The sequence below is a fragment of the Rhea pennata genome, chromosome 1 (genome assembly GCF_028389875.1).
Source record: "Rhea pennata isolate bPtePen1 chromosome 1, bPtePen1.pri, whole genome shotgun sequence".
NCBI classification, from domain to species: Eukaryota; Metazoa; Chordata; class Aves; order Rheiformes; family Rheidae; genus Rhea; species Rhea pennata.
The window spans coordinates 65673908-65694416 of record NC_084663.1 but is presented as its reverse complement, the minus strand read 5'-3'; the positions used below and the strand labels follow the sequence as shown (position 1 = coordinate 65694416).

The window sequence follows — 20509 nt, the reverse complement described above, 5'->3', positions numbered from 1 at the left end:
GGATGATACGTCCTCTTCTTGGTGAGAGCTCTCTCACACTGTCTTGTGTCACCACGTTTTGGTTTTGAGCAGACTCTTTTCTCTGCCGAAGGGCATTAAACATTTTCATTTTCAAAGTGGAGGTACAGTGAAAGCATGCAAGTGTTGAGACACTCCTTCAGACGTGTTAGACAGCAGTTGAGTTATAAATCTTTTTTCTTCTTGAAATATTAGTAATTTTTATGTATTTTTACGTTGTGACCTTTTAAAAGAAGTTTCGATCTATTTGCATGCTCAAAGACAGGGAAACTTTTGAAATGTTCACATGACTACTAAGCTCTAAGATTATAATTCCTTTTGATTCCAGAGCAACACATATTTGGCTTTCTTTCGTAAGGTTGGTTATAAACTGATGACGAGCATGAAATGGTTGTCTCTCTCTTGGTCTTTATAGGCAAGAGAGCACATTAAAAGCTGGCATAGTAGCGGTAGGTTTTGAAGCGACTGAATAAGGAAGGTCCTTCTTGAATAATTTCACAGGAAGGCCCTTAATGTACTTAAACCAGGCTTTTTGTGGCCATTCTTAGGGTTTTTTCAACCAGGTCAAAAGCAGGAAGCTCTTGAATTCTTGTGAAGAGTCCAGCTTTGGGTTCTTTATATTGCTGTTTTGGTGCAGTAAGTATTCCCAGGGAGCAGCTTGTTTTTCTGTGCTTTGTAGATGATGGTTGTTAATTACTTGGCAGAGAGTGTGACGTGTTCGGGGACCTGACAGCAGGCTGCATGCCCCTGGCTTGCGGAGGAGAGCGTTGGGAACCGAGCCGCTGGGACCCCGCACAGCTGTGCTGCTCGTACATATTTAAGGGACTAGTAACCACATGCTTCTCTCCATCCTTTCTTTGTTCGTTATCAAATTCGTACTTCCAGACTTACTTTTAATCTTTTAAATAGCGGAAAGCTGTGCCTGGTATCCTGTTGTAACGTGCAGCCAAGCCCTGCAGCTGATTCTTTAATGAGGGCATGTTATTTTAAATCTCAATTCACCTTTTTTAGAGAAGAGGGATGATTTTCCTGCCATTTGCACCGACTCTGACTGTTGGGGTGTTATGTGGTAAAATTAACATGACCTAGTGGCTGCTTGCTTCTGAAAAGGCATCCTGCTCCCCCCAGCCCCCACACACGTTGGCATCTTTGCCCAAGCTTGGTGCATCTGACCCCGTAGTAAAATGGAAGGAGTGAAAATGAAGGAGCTTCTTGCCTTTTTTTTTTTTTTTTTTTTTTTTTTTTTTTTGGGGGGGGGGTGAGGGGGAGGGGTTATGTTTCTGGTGGCTGCAACTTCTCCAGGTTGGATACCTGCCCTCACTGATGCAAAGAAAGCGGTGGGAGCAGGCAGCTGGGAAGATGGAGGGGAGAGGGTGAAGTGCCCGTGCCGGGCTGGCTGGCTCTTGGATGGGCTGGGGCTGTCGAGCTGCGCCCGCTCTCGCTGCTGGCCGGACACGCGCTCCTGCTTCAGCAGCTGGACGTGGGAAGTGGTTTCCATCTATCAGTGATTACTTTATTGGCTTGCGTTGGACGCTTGACTTCTGTTTGGATCTTTGGCTGTTCTGCGTTTCAGGTACAATTTTTTTAATATTTTTAAATTACTTGGATACTTTCAATATGTGTGTGTGTAAATAATATACATATAATACATATTTGTGTGTAAATAATATATATATAAAACTTGTGTTCAGATCTTCTGAAATAATAGTTTTGAGTTACAGTTCAAGCCTTCTGTAATTAATTTTTTCCTTGTGTCTGTGGTATTCTTTTTTTTTTTCCACATCCTGTTTCTAAACATATTTTCTCTTAGTAATCTATCTTCTATCAATAGAAGCAGCTGAATTCAAAGTAGCTGTAGTAACAAAGCATACGTATGTTTTCTAAAATAGCTGTAAGGTGAGATGAGAGGAATCTAAAATAACTGCATAGACAACCGGTCAGAAAGGAAAATCAAAATGTCAGTGATCATCCTATTAGAGAAGTTGTCTTACCTAGTTGCAGTGTGTAGTGAGCAAGAGGGTGAAATTCATATTTAGTTCATATTTCTCAATTTGTTTTGAACACCTGTTACTGTACTTGTCTAAAATTGAAATACAATATTGTTTTCTAACAGGCAGTAAATTATAGATGGGGAAGACTTCTTTCATTCTCTGAATTACCACTGTAATCACACAGTAGTTATATTTTAATATGTCAATTTTAATAATTACAATCTTTTGGACATGAGACAATTATCTGCGCTATTTTCATAGTGCAGCTTGAGTACTGGAGGTGCTCACCTTAATGTGAAATGTCAGATGGTGTTGATGGGTACAGTGTCATGCCGGTTATCTTGTGTATGATATCGTGGGGGAAAAAAATGAATCATCTTAGGACCTGATAAATAAAGTGAGAGAAACAGGGCTGAGTGCCACAACATTTGTTCAGGCAAGCGCTTCTTCTGCGGTCACTGAGTCTGCATGTAAGAGTGGGGTAGTTTACAAATAGGAGCTCAGGATGTTTAGAAAATGATAGTTGGCCTCTGTGCAAAATATGCTGAAGTCAATTGTGAGCTCAATGATGAATATTCAGTGTTAAGTAAAATAATTGTGGAGGAGACGTTTTGTACCTTAACACAGCTCTACCAAGAAAACTAAAAGGAGAAATCACTTTGGGGAAACTCTGCAGAGGTGCTTGCAGTTAATCTTTTCTCATGGTATTGGGCTTCATAATCAAAACAGCTATTAATGTGGTAGCAGCAAGCCACACAAACCTCACTCAACTCCTTCTTTCATCAAATGCACAGGAAGCCGTAAAAAGCTCACAAGGATGGGGAGGGAGGAAATGACCCTCAGAATCAATTCTCGCTAAATTTACCATGATTGCTGTAGGGGAGGAGGCTGAAATACGTGGTAGTACTCTCCTTTGGCTTTGTAAAACATGGTCATGGTCATGTGAGAAGCAGTTCTCGGGGTGAAGGTAGCTGTCATGTGTTATGGGACTGGCAAAAGGCTGTGTAGACAGGGATGGAGCTAAATTATCTGGATCTCTGGCTGGGGTAGAAAAGACTCATTAAAAGCAGGATAACTGACTTTGTTAGCTTTCTTATCCTTCAGTGAGGAAGGTGTGACTACTTCTTATAAAAAATTTCTGGTTATTTCTTGAGGTAAATTTGTGGGTTTTGGCTTGTGGCTGTAGAGTCAGAAACCTTGCTCACCCTTAAGTTGTAGAGACTGGCTTAATAAAAAGGAAGACAGTTCTGGCCAAAATTGCTTAAACAGGTATTGATATTATTTATGGAAAACAAGCTATGAAGTCTCCATGGGTAAAAGAACAATATTGCTTATTTGCTTTGTAGATCTTGGGCTTGCTAGTGATTGTTCAGAGACCAAAGTATAAACAGGAGTTTGAAGAAATGTTTTGTGATACAGGAACTGAGTACGTGTCAGGATAGTTCTAGATTCCTGTAAACAGCATTTGTTTTACTTGGAGCTTTCTCTTTAATTGTATGTGTTCAGGAGATGGAACTTGGAAACTTCTTATCCCTGTTCCTATAAGAAACCACTGGTATTCAATAAATAGCTGATCAACCACTGCAGTCAGCAAAGCCCTTGCCCCAGCATAGGAGAGCATAGGCAACTCACGAGAGCTTTCATGTGATAGACTGTGTGTTTCTGGCTGAGGACTTCAGCCATAAGCTGCTGCTTTCAAACCAGAAACTGAGCATTGGCAGCTAATTTGAAATCAGTGGCTCTCAGTCAAGGGAGACGCAAGTGCGTTTCAGCTGAGCTACGCTACTGAGCTGGCTGGTGCTGCCTGCTCCCTCTAGCTCCCTGGCTCTCCTTTGGAGGTGAGAGCAGCAAGGACATGTGTCTGGAGGTCCTGCCATCTCCAGCAGTGGCTCGAGCAGTAGCAAGGCCCAAAAGCTTGCTGCCTCCCCTCCTTGTGTTTTGTTGCATATAGTGAGGGAAGAAGGTGGGAATAAAAAACAAAAGCAGCAGTGGTCAGGAATAAGGTTGTTGCATGTCATCTCAATGGCTTATGGCTTCTGCAGCCTGGGTGGGGAATGGTGTTCTTCTCCCTGCCATAAATCCATCCCTGTGGCCATCAGTATTGCGGACTGGTCATCCTCCACCCCTTCAATCCCCAGCATCCCTCCTCACATGTATCCTCCAAGGACTGGGTGACTAGACGGTGGTGGCACTGCTAGACTCTGGAGGCGAGGACAGAAGCAGTGGTCCAGCAGGGGAAGGTTGTAGAAGGTGATGACATCAGGCAGGCTTGTTCCCAGAAGGCTTAAAACACTGTGGCTTTAATCCAGTTTTAAAAAGCTGTTTACTCTCCTTTTCTGTTTGATTTTTATACGACTCATTAGCACTGATTGTATATACCACTTGGACTTCTGTTTTTTACCAAATTCACCTTGTTTTTAAAGCCTCTGCATGTTTAAGATGTTGTTTTTCAACCTACTTTGCGTCCTTTTCCTTCTTGTTGGATTTCCGTATTTCTAAGTCCAGAATGTGTCCATTTTGATGAGGAATGTGTTGTAACCAATTTATGTTGCATGGATAAATTGTAATTTCTGCTAAGGAAATCGGTTTTTGATCAGTCTGGCAAAGAGCCATTTCAAGTCCTTCACAGTGCTTTTCTTGTATTGAAACAGCACCAGCAGCACGTGTTACGTTATTGTGCTAATCCAAAATTTAGGCAAATCTTGGAAGATAAGCCCATTAATTGCTGACTTACTCATTTCACCGAGAGTAGGAGGAGACACAGAGGTTTGCCGGCATGGAAAAGGCTGTTGGATGAGAGCCAGAAGAACAAAGGTCACTGCCAGACAGGGAAACGGACTGAGATGCACTTAGTCTTCTGCTGTATACAAGTTAACCAGTGTTGGCAGGACATTTACAGCGAAGCTGAAATTCGCAATTCAATCCTTACTTTGCATGATGTACAGTATATTGAGAATGAGATCAGAAGATTATTAACGTTAAATCTTACTTTGTTACTATTTAAGTACTTCCTTTTAAAGCTTAGACTTTGATCCTGACAACCTGCTAACCTATTTAAATGTGATGGCATCAATAGCTGATAACTTGGCAAACTGTAGCTCTTTAGCAGCAGCTACTGTGAGTGCTATTTCTGTCTAATAGTAAACAGTTTCTTCCAGCCAGAGCAACCGGAAAGCTTGACAACACAGAGGACAGGCAGTATTTAATGCTCAAGACTCGTGAATACCCACAAACCAATGCAATAATGTCTCGTCAGACGCTGAGCAGATATGGCTATGTACATGCTTTGAACTGAGTTCTGTTGCTAATGCTCTGCATAACCCATCTGAGCTTATTAGAAATGAAATTGTTTCAAAAGTCAAAGCTGTTTCTCTTTTCCGTGTCTTGCACAGTTAAACTTGCTGAACTTTGTTTTAGTTCTACTTTTGTGTTGTTGCTCTGTATATTATTAGTAGTGGCTCATGTGCTCAGTGTTGTGCATCCGCAGTTTGGGGACCTCTGTTCTGGTATGAACAACTTACTGCCCAGAAGTTGAATTTTTTCTCTCACTCCCAGAAGTGTTGGGTGGCTAGTATTTGGCTTTGCTCTTCAGTTTTAAGTTCAGTATTATTTTGTCTACTTAACTTTGCCATCATTGACATGTGGTCATCGAACAAAGAGGGAGTAGTATCAATACACTTTTTGCTGTCTACAATTAATATGTACCATATCTACCTGAAGATTGATTTACTGCTTGCAACAAATCCTATGAAAGGGAGGATGAGATTTGTTTGGTAATTCTAGGAACATTATTGTACCATGATATCAGAAATAATAGCCTTTTATGTGTTGCACCCACATTATTCCTAGAAGTAGTCTATCTCCTTCTGTTGAACTTTAAAATATTTTTTTTCCTGTGTCTGGAGAACAGCTTTGCAAGAGAAAAACTAACTTTTTTCATTTTGCTTGTGTGTGTTTCTGAACTAATTCCTTATTAGAATTTGATCTGTATCCCAAATTTTGACGAAGTTCCACTCTTCAAACATAATTCTAAACCTTTGTGTATTTGCCCTTGTTTTTTTGGCCAGCAGCTTCTTGTCCAGAAATGATAGTTTCTTCTGTGGCAAGACAAACCTCCTGACTTCAGCGAAAATTATTTTTTCTCATTTTACATCATTGCTTTATCAGCTGTTTGCAGTATTTCAGCAGTTGCTCACCACAATAAACGCTGGCCTGACATATAATCTTTAGAGCTCATCTGCACAGAACAGAATAGTAGTGCAAAGTTTTTGTACTATTTTGATGCTCTAAGGCATTTGCAACCCTGTCTTCAGCATGATGGTAGAGGGGAAAATATGTCACGACACAAATGTGTAGTTAATTCGAGAGGATAGACTTTAACAGTGTGTGGAGGAAGATTGCTTTTCATGTGAGAAATTTGAACCTCCATCCAGACTTCTTACTTTCCTTCCATACACCTGATACCTAAGATGGTTTTGGCTTAGTCCGGACAGTTATTCTCGAAACATGATTGATTTTGCATTAATAGCATGAACCTCATAGTATCATCTGATTTCCTCGCAAAAATAGGACGATCCTGTGAACAGCAGTAAATTACTGGAAACTTAGTTGAGGGCAAGTTTGGACACAGGTGTGGACAAAGTCCATGACCTGATTTACTAGGTCTCCTGCATAAGCATCAGTAGATCTGTATTGTAACTATGTAAGAGTCCCCTGGCTGCTTTCTTGTTTGTGCTAAGGGAACTGCTCGTTCTTGTCCTGGCCTTGCTACAGTTCTTGTAGCGTCTAGGCAATGAGCGGATGGCTCTTTACATGCCAGTGATACTTCGTGCTGTTTTGAACTGATCAGGACATTGTATTGCTAGGTTACTGTGGCTAAACTAATGCTTTAGTTACAGGTTTTGATAGATAGGAAACCAGCTGAACCTCCTGTAAGGTTCAGGGATAAGTAGGAAGGGTAAACTTTGCATTGGTAGGGAGTTATATGCAACCATCTAGCAATGTAACAGCAAGGCCACAATCACTTTGTCAAATGTTCTTGGGATTTAACACAGGGGGTCGATACAGTTATGCAATTTTAAGAGAAGTAAAGCTGATTTTAAGATTCAAATTTTGCTTCCTGGAAAGAGAACAACCCTTTTCCTTTAGGCTTTGTTTACATCCAGAATTTCTGCATTTCTTTCATTAAGAACATACGATGAAGAGGGTCACCATAGCAGTAAAAATTAAACATTCTAGGAACAGCAAAGATACATTAAAAATACATATGACAGAAAACCTAACGATGTTGAAAGTGTCATCCTCAAGCTGACAGAGCTGCTGATGGAGGATCTGTCCCATACTAAAAAATTAGTTTTACATTTTGTGAATGTAAACAAGCCACTCTTTCATTCTATTGTCACTTCAGTCTGGCTGATTGTCTAATCTTCATGGCTCTAAGTTATTCCTAATTAAAATCTTTTGAAAAATTAGATAATGCAGCTCATCTTTAAGCATCTGCTAGTTTCAAACATCTCCTAATTTTCTTGTAGATGATAAGCGAAATAATTAAGTGCTTACCAAATTTACAGTTTATTTTCTTTTCTGTTAGTTAATTATTACCTCCTCTTTCTCTCTTACATTCTTGCATGCCCTAGTTCAAATTTTTTTGAAACTTTACCTTCCTTTCTCTCCCTTTCAGTGAATTTTAATCACCAATTATAAGAGCTGGTGTTAATTGTATACTAGTGAACACAGTAGCTGGCTAGTAGTATTTGTAGCTCTTTGCAGTTCTGCATTAAAGTAAAATTAGTTTTATAATGCATAGGAAAAGAATTGCTGTAATCAGCAAGTGTTTCTTTTTAATTAGATCAGAAACAATTACTATGGGAATCTATTTCAGCCCAGTGAAAGCTGCAGGTTTCTGCAGCCTGTCTGGCTTTTTGTGTATACAATAAGATTTCAAGTACTACTTGCCAGGCAACATTTGAATTTCTAAAAAGTAGACTGTATTACTGATTACTTAAATAGATATCATTGAGCAGTCCCATTGAGATGTGTGCCACTGAGTGTGGAGCAAGTATCAGGCTTTTTGCAGTGAGCTGAAAATTATGTGTATTGGACTTTTCTCATACACAGTTACAAGTCTAATGTTACTAGTGTTACAAATCTGTAGTGAAAATTCTTGCATTACTGCCACAATTCTTTTGTCAACATCATCTGGAAGGTAGCATCTTTCACTGGCTGGAAATCAAGGCTTACATTTCCAGGGATGCTAATGTATGCTTTTTATCCAGCAAACTTGACTACTTGATATAGTATAAGAGTATGGTATAATTAGATTTCCTTTGCCTCTTTCCATTCCAGCTTTACATCTGATGAAAACTGAACATAACTTGTTCATCTTGATGTGCTTCTGTTATTCTGCAGAACAGGTGGCTTGAGGATGTAGCTTGATTAATGGAATTACTAGTTTGAAATGTAGATTAAATCTCCGTAATGTTTTCAGTCTCCAGCGAATGTGGCTTCCAGATAGAATGAATAATTTGTATCATGGCTTGTGCACCAGTAATAAATTTGAAAACCCAGTGTTGTTGAATTGTTATGCCTGTTAAACGCTCAGCACAGGTTCAGACAGAGTGCCTCGTAGAGCTTTTGTTGTACGTAAGTAGTTGCAAAAGATCCCACTGCTTAGACGCTTTTTTTTTTTTTTTTTTTTTTTTTTGTTGTTGTTGTTTTTGCTTATATTGCACTTACTTACAACATGGCTTTTGCCCATTGAGTGCGACTGGTACTCTGTCCATCTAGCAGGTGGGAGATGCAGAAAACAAAACCTATTCTTAAAGCAACCTAACGTTTTTGCGTTAAGTATTTGTTTTCAGGTATTGTTATCCTTGCCAACTTTTGCATTAAAGCTGGATTTTTGTGTGTGTTAACCAGGTACAGCCCACATTTGAACACTTGAGGGACCAGAGTTGCATTCAAATGATTGCTTTAAGCTGGTAAGAGTAAGGGCGGCTTGCTCCCTCCCAGCCGTACTCCTGATTCTTCCCTTGTGCTGGCGACAGAGCTGGAGCGGCCTCAAGCTCAAAGGGTTCACTGTACAAATCTAATTAAAATCTAATACGACTGGAAAACAGGGTTTTCAATGGTATCATTTCTGCTACTCAGCTGACAGTGTGTTCAAACAAATGCTAGCACTAACATAAGGAAAAGAGAAGCAGGAAGAAGAAGCTGGAATAGAAAGGGACAAGGGGGGAGGAGGCATGGCAGGAGATCTTGCCCCGTTCAGCAGAAGCCCCAAATCTATGTTGGCTTGAAGCGATGTTGTAACCTTAAACAGGAAAAAGTGTGTTGATAAAGTTGTGTGTGTAAAATGTATTCCTATGCTGACCCCGACTGTGCCTTTTTTTTTAGGGAATCCTTTTAATAGAGAATAACCTGTCATTTTGATGGAGATTTACGGGTCCAAGTAGTTGACACCAGTGATGCCCCTTACTAGGCTGCAGTTGTAGAACTGGAGATCTTTGAGATGTGTATTAGCTGTCAAATCTGCAGTCAAAATAGTTTTCAGAAAGCTCATACGCAAGACTATGCTTTTGTACCTTTGCAATGGAAGTGCAAGTGTGATCTCCATGTAGATTTCTAATCTATATTTAAATCCCTGCCTGACTCGTGTGACCTCCTGATCCCATCAGGAGTTGCTGTTTCTTAAAATTGCTTTTGAATTGGAAGTTCCCAAGCTGGAACGTAAACTGTTATGATATTGTATGGGGGAAGGGGAAATGCAGCTCTCTGAGGGAGACGGGGACAATTTGCTAGGGCAGCCCTCCGTGCCATCCCCTTGGCCTGCCCAAGAGCTTTCAGTGCTGGCGTTTCAGGCTCATTCTTATGTACGTCCTCGGGAAGGGTCCGGGACAGAGCTCCCGCTGCTGTGCTGCAACCCAGCTTTTTGTGCATGAGGTGACACCCAAGCAAATAAAGCAGAAGAATTTCTGCTTAAGGTCCCAAAAGTCTGAGAAGCTCCTATACATGGCAGGCCTCCTTAAACTAGCAGCATCGCTCTGGGCCCTACCACCTTTATGTCCTTGGAAGTTCTCCTGTTAACGGAGTGAAAGAGGGGACGATAGGGTCCTGCGGCCTCGGGGGTCCTGCGGGCGCTGTGCTCTGGGTGCTGGCGCTGCGGGAAGGTGGTGTTGACCGCGGTGCGGAGCAGTGCAAGGCTTCGTGTGTGCCGAGGCAGCAGCTCCTTGATGCATGGCTCCTTCAGTGTTTAAAAGAAAAAAACAACCTCTGAAGAAACAGTACTTGAAAATATTACTGAAAGCCACAAAACGTTGAAGGGTTTTTAAACAATGTTAAGCAATTTGCTTTCTCTCTCTCTCTCTCTCTCTCTGCTACTATTTTAGGAATAAGCTAGGCTGTTGTTAGGAATGGCTTGATATAATGGATTTTGCCTTAGGATAGGAAGATGGATTAGATTAGAGGTTCCAAGCTGTGCGGCCCAGTTGTTGTTCAGAAGACACCAGGGGATCATCCGGTGAAATGGCTGACTGGGTTTTGAATTTGCTTCTTTGAAAACAACAGAAAAAGCCCCCACTCATGATTGCATTTCTACCTATGGAAGCAAAAAGCAGGAAAAATTATGGTGAATAGAAATAACAAATGTCTCTGTTCAAACTCTCCCCTAGATTTTATTTGGTTACGAGTATAAATCATTACGAGAACACTGCAATAAATGACAAATGGATATTCTTCCTTTCCCTTGCTCCTACCTGCAAAAAAAGTTGTAGGAATTTTTGACTCAGAGTAGAAAAATTACTGACTTAACTGAGATCTCAAGGTCCTTCATAGCATTATTTTCTTTAACTCTTTGATTATGTTCACAGAACCAATTACCTCTACCCCCCACCCCCCAAAGCAGCTGTGTACAGATTAGGTTTTTGTGACCACATTGTAATGATAGATGCTTTTAAGGCAGTTTCTTTCTTTGAGGGTATGTTTTGCTTTATTTATTCATCAAAGTTCCTTAAGGAAAAACCAGCATATTGATCTCTTAATTAGAATATATTGCGTTCTGCTGGGAAGCAATGTAATAGATGTGTTGGCTTGCTTTGCATTTCTCTCTCTTTTTTTTTTTTAATACTTTACAGTAGGAGCTCTTTCTTCTAAGACTGAAATATGTTTAGCTAATTTTTGAGTGCTACTTACCATAATAAAAGAAACGTTTCTGACTGTATGGCATTTTTGTGAACACTTTGGATGCACAAATAGAATGGCTGAACGAGAATGCTCTTTTTTTGTATTTTATTGAATGTGCACGCTGACAATTCAGATAGGAAAAAGTCTAGTAAAGATCTCTTTCTGTAGGAGAGCCTAGGCTAATTACAGTGCAAATCTTTCTTTTCTTATATCTGACTCTTCACAATTTAAGTAATATAATAAATTCTAGTGAAAGGCAAAGCATGTTTTAGCATGAGACACTGTTCGAGGTGAAGACAAGTATTTTAATTTTCTCTGAAGTATTAGCACTTAACAGGTATATTTATAATCATTCTGCCTTGTATTTAATTCTGTTTTAACTCTTATATTTTGTGTGTACTTGTTTTTCAGGCAGCAGCATCTGTCCAAAGCTATTAATATCGCCTCAGTCTTGTCCAGCGGGTGCCACAACCAGGCTAATTGAGCTGAATGTACACAATGAAGCGGCTCAGGGAATAAATGGAAGTGTACCAGTCAAACAGTCCCCACGTACAGCTTCAAATCCAAAGCCACAAGGTAAATAGTCTCAAATACATTGGTTAGGTTGCTCTTCAGCTTATGCTTCAAGGCAATTGCTAAAACAAAGTAAAGCACCTTGAAAGAACTTTACTTCTCAGAGAGAAAAGATAAAGAAGATAAATAGGCCTTACCTACAGGAGGAGGTTATGTATCTAAACCTCAAACCATCTTTTTGTGTGGCGTTCTCAGTAATGTTGATGATCCTGCTGAGGTTGGACAGAAGCAAAAGTCAGTGTGTTCTAGAAATCTTGAATTCAGTGGGGACCTGGGCTTGGTGTCTGTCCATCCAGGAACCTACTGTTTAGAATGTCCTAAGTAGGAACTTCATTCATCTCAAAAGAAAAAAAGAGTGAGTTTTGAAGACTAGTATTGTCATCCTATTCGATAAATTAGATTGTGAGACATACTAGTGATATGATAGAAACTAGAATCACTGTTACATATAGTGAATTTAATGATCAATCCATGGAAAGCTGCATCCTGATGAATTTTGAATCATCCCCCCCTCCCCTTTTGAATCAGGGGGAAAGAAATTTGTTGGGGTGCTGAGAAAGCTTAGTTTATTTAGGGAGACTAAGATCAAAATAAAGCTGTATTTTTTTTTTATTGTTTGTTTGTCTGGAACTTCTGATAAAACATTGTAATTTAGTGAACCATACTGGCAGCCATATGTAAACATCATTTATCTGAGTGGCCTTTCTGTACCGGTTCCTGGGGCTCTGAAAAATATTCTCTGATGCTAAATTAACAAGAGAACAGATATTGTTCCCCAGAAAAATATTTTAGAAATCTGTTAATGGATAAAGAGAAATGGGCAATCAATAAAAAGATTTAAATCTCTCAAAAGCAAAACCATCCTGCTTATTGTAATTATAGCTGTTAGATAAATTAGGAGTTGGATAACATTGGACCACATTTATTCAAGTAGTTATGCAGCTGTTGTTGCTCTTTTCTAGGCATGACTTCTATGTTTATCTTGAAAGTGCTTACTCCAAAAAGTGGCATAGCCAGGAATAATGTTGTAGTCTGAGAAATACAGCTGTGCAGATTGCATGCAATAATACCATTGTAAATAGTATTTTGTGCATGCTGTGTTCATGAGCCTGCCTGTGTCTTTCTCCATCTATTCCTCTTAAATATATATGTCATATTAAACTTATAAAGCATATTTTTTTGGCTTTCTTTGTTCAAAAGAAACAAAGCAAAATAGAATGAATGAGATGATTATTGGGGAGTCCAAATGATCCCAGCAAAAAAAAAATAGTTTATTGATTTAAACATGGTTGCTAAACTTTTTTTTAGCAGCTTTTAGTGTACATGTACAGAACAATTTTCATTTTATAGTGGTAGGATTGTTTTTTTCAAATTGTTGCTCTAGCCATGCAAAATCTAAATGCCCTTTTTTAATGAAAGGAAGTAAGATCACAAACCTGAATTGTGCCAGTAGTGACAATGTGTTTGATTGTTGATGAATTAACTACAAAATGACCTTCATCTAACTTACCAATATGTATACAATTAAAATTGAGAGATATGAAGTGAGATAAGTCTATTTATAGTAAGCTTAGCTTTAAAGTACGATAAAAATATCCATAAATCTTGCACTTGAAGTGAACCATGGGCTCTGAACCTGGTTTGTTCTGTACTTAGACTCTGAGAAGCAATTTATATTTTTGGAACCTAATCACTCAGGGCAGCTAGATTGAGTGAATAAATTTCTGCATGGCATCCAATATAAAATTCTTTCCTTTCAATTTCATTTTTTTCCTGGCACTTCAAGGAGAAAACAAACTGTCTGATGCACTGTAAGTAAAAGAGCAGGGTTTTTTTTCCCCCAATAATTCCTTCCATCAACAGTTTAGTAATTCATATGTCAGAATTCTGTTTCGAGTGTAGTTTGATTCATGAAAGTCTTTGCAGTTTTGGAACAAAGCCTGAAACTGATTGCAAGCCAGCGAGGGAGTTAAGCAGGGCAATCTGGCCTGCGGAGAAAGCAGGCAGTCACAGTTAGTACCAGCTGTGAGGAACAGTGCTTTGCTTTTGTGTTAATACAGTGTGTGCTCGAACAAAGTGGACTAATTCAGATTGGAGGCGCTCGGTGGAAATAGCAAAATTTTCTAATGAGTGGCAAATCAAATACAAAGCTCAGGAGATGGAGCAAATTGTTAGATAATTTGGAATTTGCTCTTACATGCAAATATTTAGGCAGCGGTCTGGGCCTAGATCCGAGTTAACTGTTGCATGAGTTTTATATGATGCCCAATTACTGAATACCAGGCATTGAAATTTGTAGAGTATTGACTGGTGCACATATAGAGCACTGACCTTGGCTATGTTTGACACTACTGAGATTCTGGAATGAAACTTTGTTGTTTTGAAGAGCAATTGACATTTCAACATTTTTACACTCCTACAAAAAAAGTGCCATGGAAATCTTTGGAAGTTTTCAGTAGAAAGAGCTTCACTTAACCAAAACAGCCAGCAAAGTTTCTTGTCAGTGTTACCAGTCTTGACCATACACATCAGTTGCTCAATTAGATTTACGTAATGAGTGTTTAGGACTACTTGCAAATCTCCTTCCGGCTGTTGCTGAAGAGGCATCCTTGAGTGGGTTGCAGGTGGCGTCCCATCCTGGAAGATGGCCTGGCTTCAGTCTGTGCTACTGTGAGCGGGCATGGACACCACCCGTTCAACACTCACTCAGCTGCAACTATGTGCTCAAGTAGCATCAGGCTTGTTCTCCTTTCTCTGATAACTATAGTTTAGCTGATGACTTTGCAGGTGTTCAGTAGCTTGGGCCCAGAACAGCTGAAAGACTTCTTAAAAGGTCTGGGATGTTGACTGGTGTTGACTGTGCTTCTCTAGTGAAATGAGACTTCTACAGTTAAAGTTGAATTGAACTAAAACTGCGGATTATTTCTAGCTACTGTCCTGCAACTGTATGGTACTTTAAGAAACCCATAGCAGTGTCTCTTTTATCAACAAAACTGCTAAAGCCCAGACATTATCTTCAGAAAGGAGACGGATGAGAGAACAAAGTATACTTGATAATGATTGCTGTTATCTCTTAATGTATTATTGAAAGACACTTGTTTTGATGTGATATAGAAACATGGAAATACTCATTTAAAAAAAAAAAAGAGAAGATGAGGGTTTTTTTTCCTTTTACTGAGTTCAGATTACTTGTTATTTTGTACTCTTCTTGCTAGTATAAATCTTTGGTATCTATCCAGCTGTACTCATTTGACCTTCCTGAAGGTGATGGAGCATGGAAGGAGATGATAAAGGATGACTCAGGCTAAGGGAGCTTTAGTGGATGACTGCAGGGACTTTTATACTGAATCAAAACGTAGCAGAATCTTTATTACCAACAGGAGTTAAATGGGCAGAGGGGGAATCAATTCATTAAACTTCAAGAGCAGTGATAAAAGACCTTTGCTAATATGGCTTGGACTCATTAATGATTGCTGCACCATCCATTTGTAGCATCATCTCCCATCTTCTTTTGCTTGTACAAACTTGAATGCACAGCCAAAGGCTACAGCTTAAATTCTGATTGTATGTTTTGACCAGCAATATACGATAGCAGTTATCTAGTTACGCAAGTATTTTGAGGGTTTTTCTTAGGCAGAATATACAGTTCATATCTTCTAATATGTTCACAGTTCTACGCTATTGAAACAAGAGTATTTATCGAGTTGAACAGAGCTCTGTATTGTGCAGTTTATAACAATGGGCCATTCTTCATATTTGTTTTAAGAAGTTTGCTGTGTGCACATCACAAAATAATCTGATTAAAATGAAACACTTCAGAAGTACACTGAGGGAATAATTAATGGAATTTGTTCTCCATAATCCCTGTTAACAAGGCTGACCTTACAGGAAGGTTTGCAGGCTGTTTTATACTGGTGTTTTTTTTCCTTCTCACGGATCTTGTGACTGCCTGTTTCCCACTGGGCTGTTTCTAAAGCTTCCGGTAGTCATGAGAGCACCTGATGAGGGGAAATGCTACTTTTTAGAATGAAACTGGTTTGTGTTAATGAATTAATGTAGCTGTTTGGTTTTTGGTTCTCCTCTGGAGACCTGGAGACACTACAGAGAGGTTGAACACATTGGGATTGTCCAGTTTGTCAGGAGATTCCTAGTGCTGGTGCTTGCTCTGCTGAAATGCTGCTGTAGCGCTTTTTTTTTTTCCCCCTTTAAACGGCTGCAAAAGTGTGACACCTCCACAGAATGTCCTAGATTTGATTTTTGTCCCAGAAGGCTCCAGTATAAATAGCTTCCAGCTAACTATTTTGCTTTATCAGCAGACATAAATTCCCTCAAGTTTAGCAGTTTTAATGCATCCTTGTGTGGATATTAACGCTTCATGAAATGTACAAAAGAGAACTCACTGGGCCATAAATTGTACAAAGTGTATTGTAAGAGCAAGAAGTGCTTCTAAAAGCTAGCTTAACACTGGACAGTAAATCCACGCCGTGTCCTCTTTGCTTGCTGTCTCCTCCCCTAGGGAAATTGCAATGCCTACGCTCAATTATGTGTCCTGCTTTTTCCCAGCCCGCTTGTCTCACATTTTTTCAGCTGTTTCATTGCCTTTGTCAGCACAGTAAGCTATTCAGCTCTTCGACCATTATCTGATGCTCGTTGGCCTAAATCTGCCAGGCCTTCTCAAAACTTCCTGAGAAGGTAGAAAATAGGGAAAACTGCTCCACAGCACTACAAATGTGGATGAGCAAATGTATGCAGCTTCTCAAGAAAGACTTCAGTTAGTTCACGTACATAAATAGTTGCATAGTTTGCCTTCTGCTTGTCTCAGGATTGATAGTGTTTTAAGTTTTCCTTTCTGCATTGTATCCTTCCACAAAGTTCCTTTTTTGCTTAGTCTATTCCTAATCATAGATATATTCATAAATATAAATAAAGCTCAAAGGGACCAGAGATGTACATATACACAGTAAAAGTCCATGATCTACCTTAATCCCCATCCTTCTCCCTCTGTTTTTTATTTCATTGTCATCATTTGTAGTTGGTGTGATTGAAGTCTTAGGCATTTTGTGGTAAATTTGTGTCTTCATAGCATTCCTCATAGTACTTTCTGGACTGCAACTAACATTACAGTCCCTTTTACATGCAATTTGGCTATTGGAAGCAGAGTTAAATATTGCCTCCTATAAATTTAATACAAGGCAGAGATGGAAAGTCATCCTAAATGAACTTCTCCTTCAAAAATCTATATAATATTCTGTGACAGTATATTTGAAGAATTTTTAACATGATTTTCAAATGTTAGTTGATAGGATTTAAGCTAATTTCTGTAGTGCACAGGCTTTCCAGGTTAAGTCAGTAAACTATTCTGGAGTCAAAGCTGCAATGAAAATGGCTTTTCCGTATCCATGGCTTGTCTAATCTATACTAGCATCTATTCTTCTGCCATATGAGCACACTCACGCCTTAATGCCAGCTCCTGCCCTTCTTTCCTTAATGATCACTCCCGAGGGAGTCTTATGTACTTGATTAAAGGTCAATATCCGTGGTAGACCCGAACATGGTGCCTGTGGGGCAGTGACCTGGGTCATGAAGGGGGCGGTTTCACTCGTAGGGAATTCTATACTCCTGACAGTTTATTCACTGCGTTTATTAAAGGACAAATGCAGTCTCCCTTTTCTTTCACTTCTATATCAAATGATTTCACTTCCCACAACATTTTTGGGGGACTGAGAAGGGTTGTGTTCTGGGACTCAAGGACTTTTTCTGTTCTTCCTTTTAATGCAGCAGGAGGTGCGCTGCTCTGGTAGGATAGTGAAAGAGATTTAAGCCCAGGCTAAAACGCTTCCACTTTTCACAAGTGCTGCATAGTAGTCACTTAAAGGGCTAAAAGTTCATTTTAGAAATGATTGATGTCTGTAACTTTAGTTGCCGTGTGCTTCACCTTGTCTTTTGGCTTCTGCTCATTGCTATATTAAACACTGGCTGATCACTGACAGTCTAGTCAGAAGGGTATATGGTAGGGATGGGGAATAAAGAGAAGAATACAAAATATTTGTTGGGTCAGATTTTCAGCAGTATATTTAGGCACAGGTTCAGTGAGTAAACAAAGCTCAAAATTGAAGCCAAATACCTTTTCCACTGACTTGTTTTTGAAGTAGATGGGGAGAAGGGAGAACGAGAGCACCCGAGTTTAGACTCACACCTTGTCTCCTTTGGAGAGAGGCAGCTGAAAGGTTCTTGAGCTCCACAACACAGCTAGATCCTTGGATTACTTGAATTCCTATTTAGGATAAAATCTGCAGTTATGGAGGCCACAAATGGTGTTTACTATAGTAGGCTATATAAAACTACTTTTGTAGCTTGTTGAAGTGACACATGGTTTAGCTTATATCCAAAAAAGATAAGAGGATGCCTGATACCCCACAGTAAATAGGAGACTGTAGGAAATCCCTATATTAAGACAAATTTAAGGTTAAGTGAACCAAAGAACTTCCTATTTTTCATTTGTATGATCAGTTCTTGTGCGAAATTCTCATGTATGGTCTGGCAGTTAGAAGCAGTTCATGACTGACTGACTGACGTTTTTGCTGTTTGCAGTGCCTCCAAAGCCAATACATCTACAGAATTTATCACCTGTTACATACCAAACCCCTAGGCATAAAGCTTTATCAAATCGGAAACCAAGAATGGAGGAAGATACACCCACGCCTGCTTCTAGTGGCGCAAGGGAGAAGTCCAGTAAAGTGTCAGATCTCATCAATCGTTTCGAAGGAGGAAGGTAAGTAACATACTATCCTTTTCGATGAAATGGTGACCAGGACAAGATTTTAGTTGTTTTGTAATTCCATTGTGTGCAGATTAATGGAAATTGCACACGTAAGGAGGAATGTATTGTAGTAGTGCTCAAACCTATCCCTGCCTGAGGAGCTGATGACAAAACTGTACATTTTGAAATGGAGGAAGCTAAAAATATATTGGCCTGTACAACGTGTGCTTTTTTTATAGGGTGCTAGTCTTAATTTTTCTTGTAACAACTTGTAGCATTTTTAAAGCATCCTGAAAAATGTCAGCAATTTGAAGCAAGTGCTGTATTTAGAGTGAAACTTTGGAATTGATTTTAATTCTTTGTAATTACAGGAAAAGCTTTTAACTTTCTATAAACAGAGAAAACTGAAAACCTGATTTTCCTTTTATGTTGACTTAATCTCTTCAGATCGTTCATGTGAGGAGGGTGAATTGCATGAATTATTTGTACTGATATGGCATACAATTCACTTAACTATTTGCTTTCTAGTTCTTGCTGGTTTTAGTGAAATATGTTGATGTTTTTGAGTTTTGCTACTGCATTTTATAAGAAGCACTTAGAACCTTGAGAAACATGAGCCATGATGAAGTCTGCTTTCACCAACCAGTGTTTCTTCTGTGTCTTTTGATCAGATGTATATGACAGGCATTATAAGCTCTGAAAGGGTCGGAGGTCTGCTTCATATAACGAGAGTGTCCTTCTAGAAAGCCCAGGAGCAGCTCAAGAAAGAGTCCAATGACAGTTGAGTGTTACAAGTTTTGGATATGGCTATCTGCTGTTTCCTGAGGGAGTTGATACTCTTAAGGCGTGCTTCCTACGGAATGAATGTGGGATATACAACAGAGTATATCCTTCAAAGGAGCCAGTGTATTAAAGACCTTCAATGAAAGAATTTTGCCCTCAAGATGAGGGGAAATTAATCCTTATGCAGAAACAGCCAAACATTACAGAAGTAGGTTTGTCTAGTGAAAGAGAAATAATCTCAGAGCTTCATCTGCAAGAAACTTCTATCATTTGGGGGAGACTTAGTCACACCTCTGTCATGACAACTGTCAAGAAAGGGGGAAAAGACACCAATGCAGTGCGAGGGGGTCTTATAACTTCTTCCATTTCAGGTCTCCCATCCTGATATCATTTTGTTTCCTAGTCTTTCTTCAAAACATTATTCCAAGTTTTTTTTTGCAGTGTACTATCCCTAGAAAAACAATTTCATTACTTTCATAGTTCTTCCTAGTGGCTGTGAGCTATTAAAAAGTTCTAAAATAAGATACAACACTGCATGTGTTTTTTTTAACACCTCTTTAAAACTAAGCAGTTACATTTTGACTGTGTTTGTGGAGGTGGAAAGTAAGAGACATTTTTAAAAGAGTTCCCATAGAATTCTGCCTTCAAGCTGTGTAAAGTAATGTCACTGAAGGATCTAGGCTGCTTTTGGGCGTATTCCTGTCCTTTAAAAAGCCCTTTGATAGCATTAATTTTTCTGAAATAGAACTCCTCAAGCATCAGTGAACCCTACCATTTTTTCCTGCTAGTTATGCCTGCTGAGTTTTACAGAAACACTTTCTATATCATATAAATAAAGGAAGCTATAAATAAAGCAGTGAAAACTTCCTTATTGGCTGACTTAAAAAAAAAAAATTAAAAAAATGGTGGTGGGGGAGTAGGGGAAGTTGACTAGCTTTTTAGCTGAAGTTATTCATTAAAGTCAGTAATATCTGTCCAATGATAAGTTCTCTTCAAATGATGATCTCTGCTGTTGCAAATTCTATGTCTGCATTAAAAAAAAAAGAGACTTCCCTAGTCTGTATGCCCAGTTCTGGAAGGCCTTCCTGTGGCTGTGGAAGCTTGTCTCGTAGTGTGTCTTCTGTGAAGGTGACTTTCACTTGTAATTATTGGTCTTCAAATAACTGTTCATGTTCATCAACTGCAAATTATGATTATAAATTAT

At 39.3% G+C, this 20509-nt stretch overlaps 1 protein-coding gene across 2 annotated transcripts in view; it reads left to right on the top strand.

Moving 5' to 3' along the window:
- Positions 1-20509, top strand: part of FGD4 (FYVE, RhoGEF and PH domain containing 4) — a 67524-nt gene that overhangs the window by 17411 nt on the left and 29604 nt on the right. For both annotated transcript variants that reach the window (XM_062590105.1, XM_062590097.1), the window contains exons 2-3: positions 11601-11765; positions 18354-18534. In XM_062590105.1, coding sequence (XP_062446089.1) covers positions 18443-18534 — 92 coding nt within the window. In that variant the 5' untranslated portion in view covers positions 11601-11765; positions 18354-18442. The remainder of the gene's footprint in view (positions 1-11600; positions 11766-18353; positions 18535-20509) is intronic.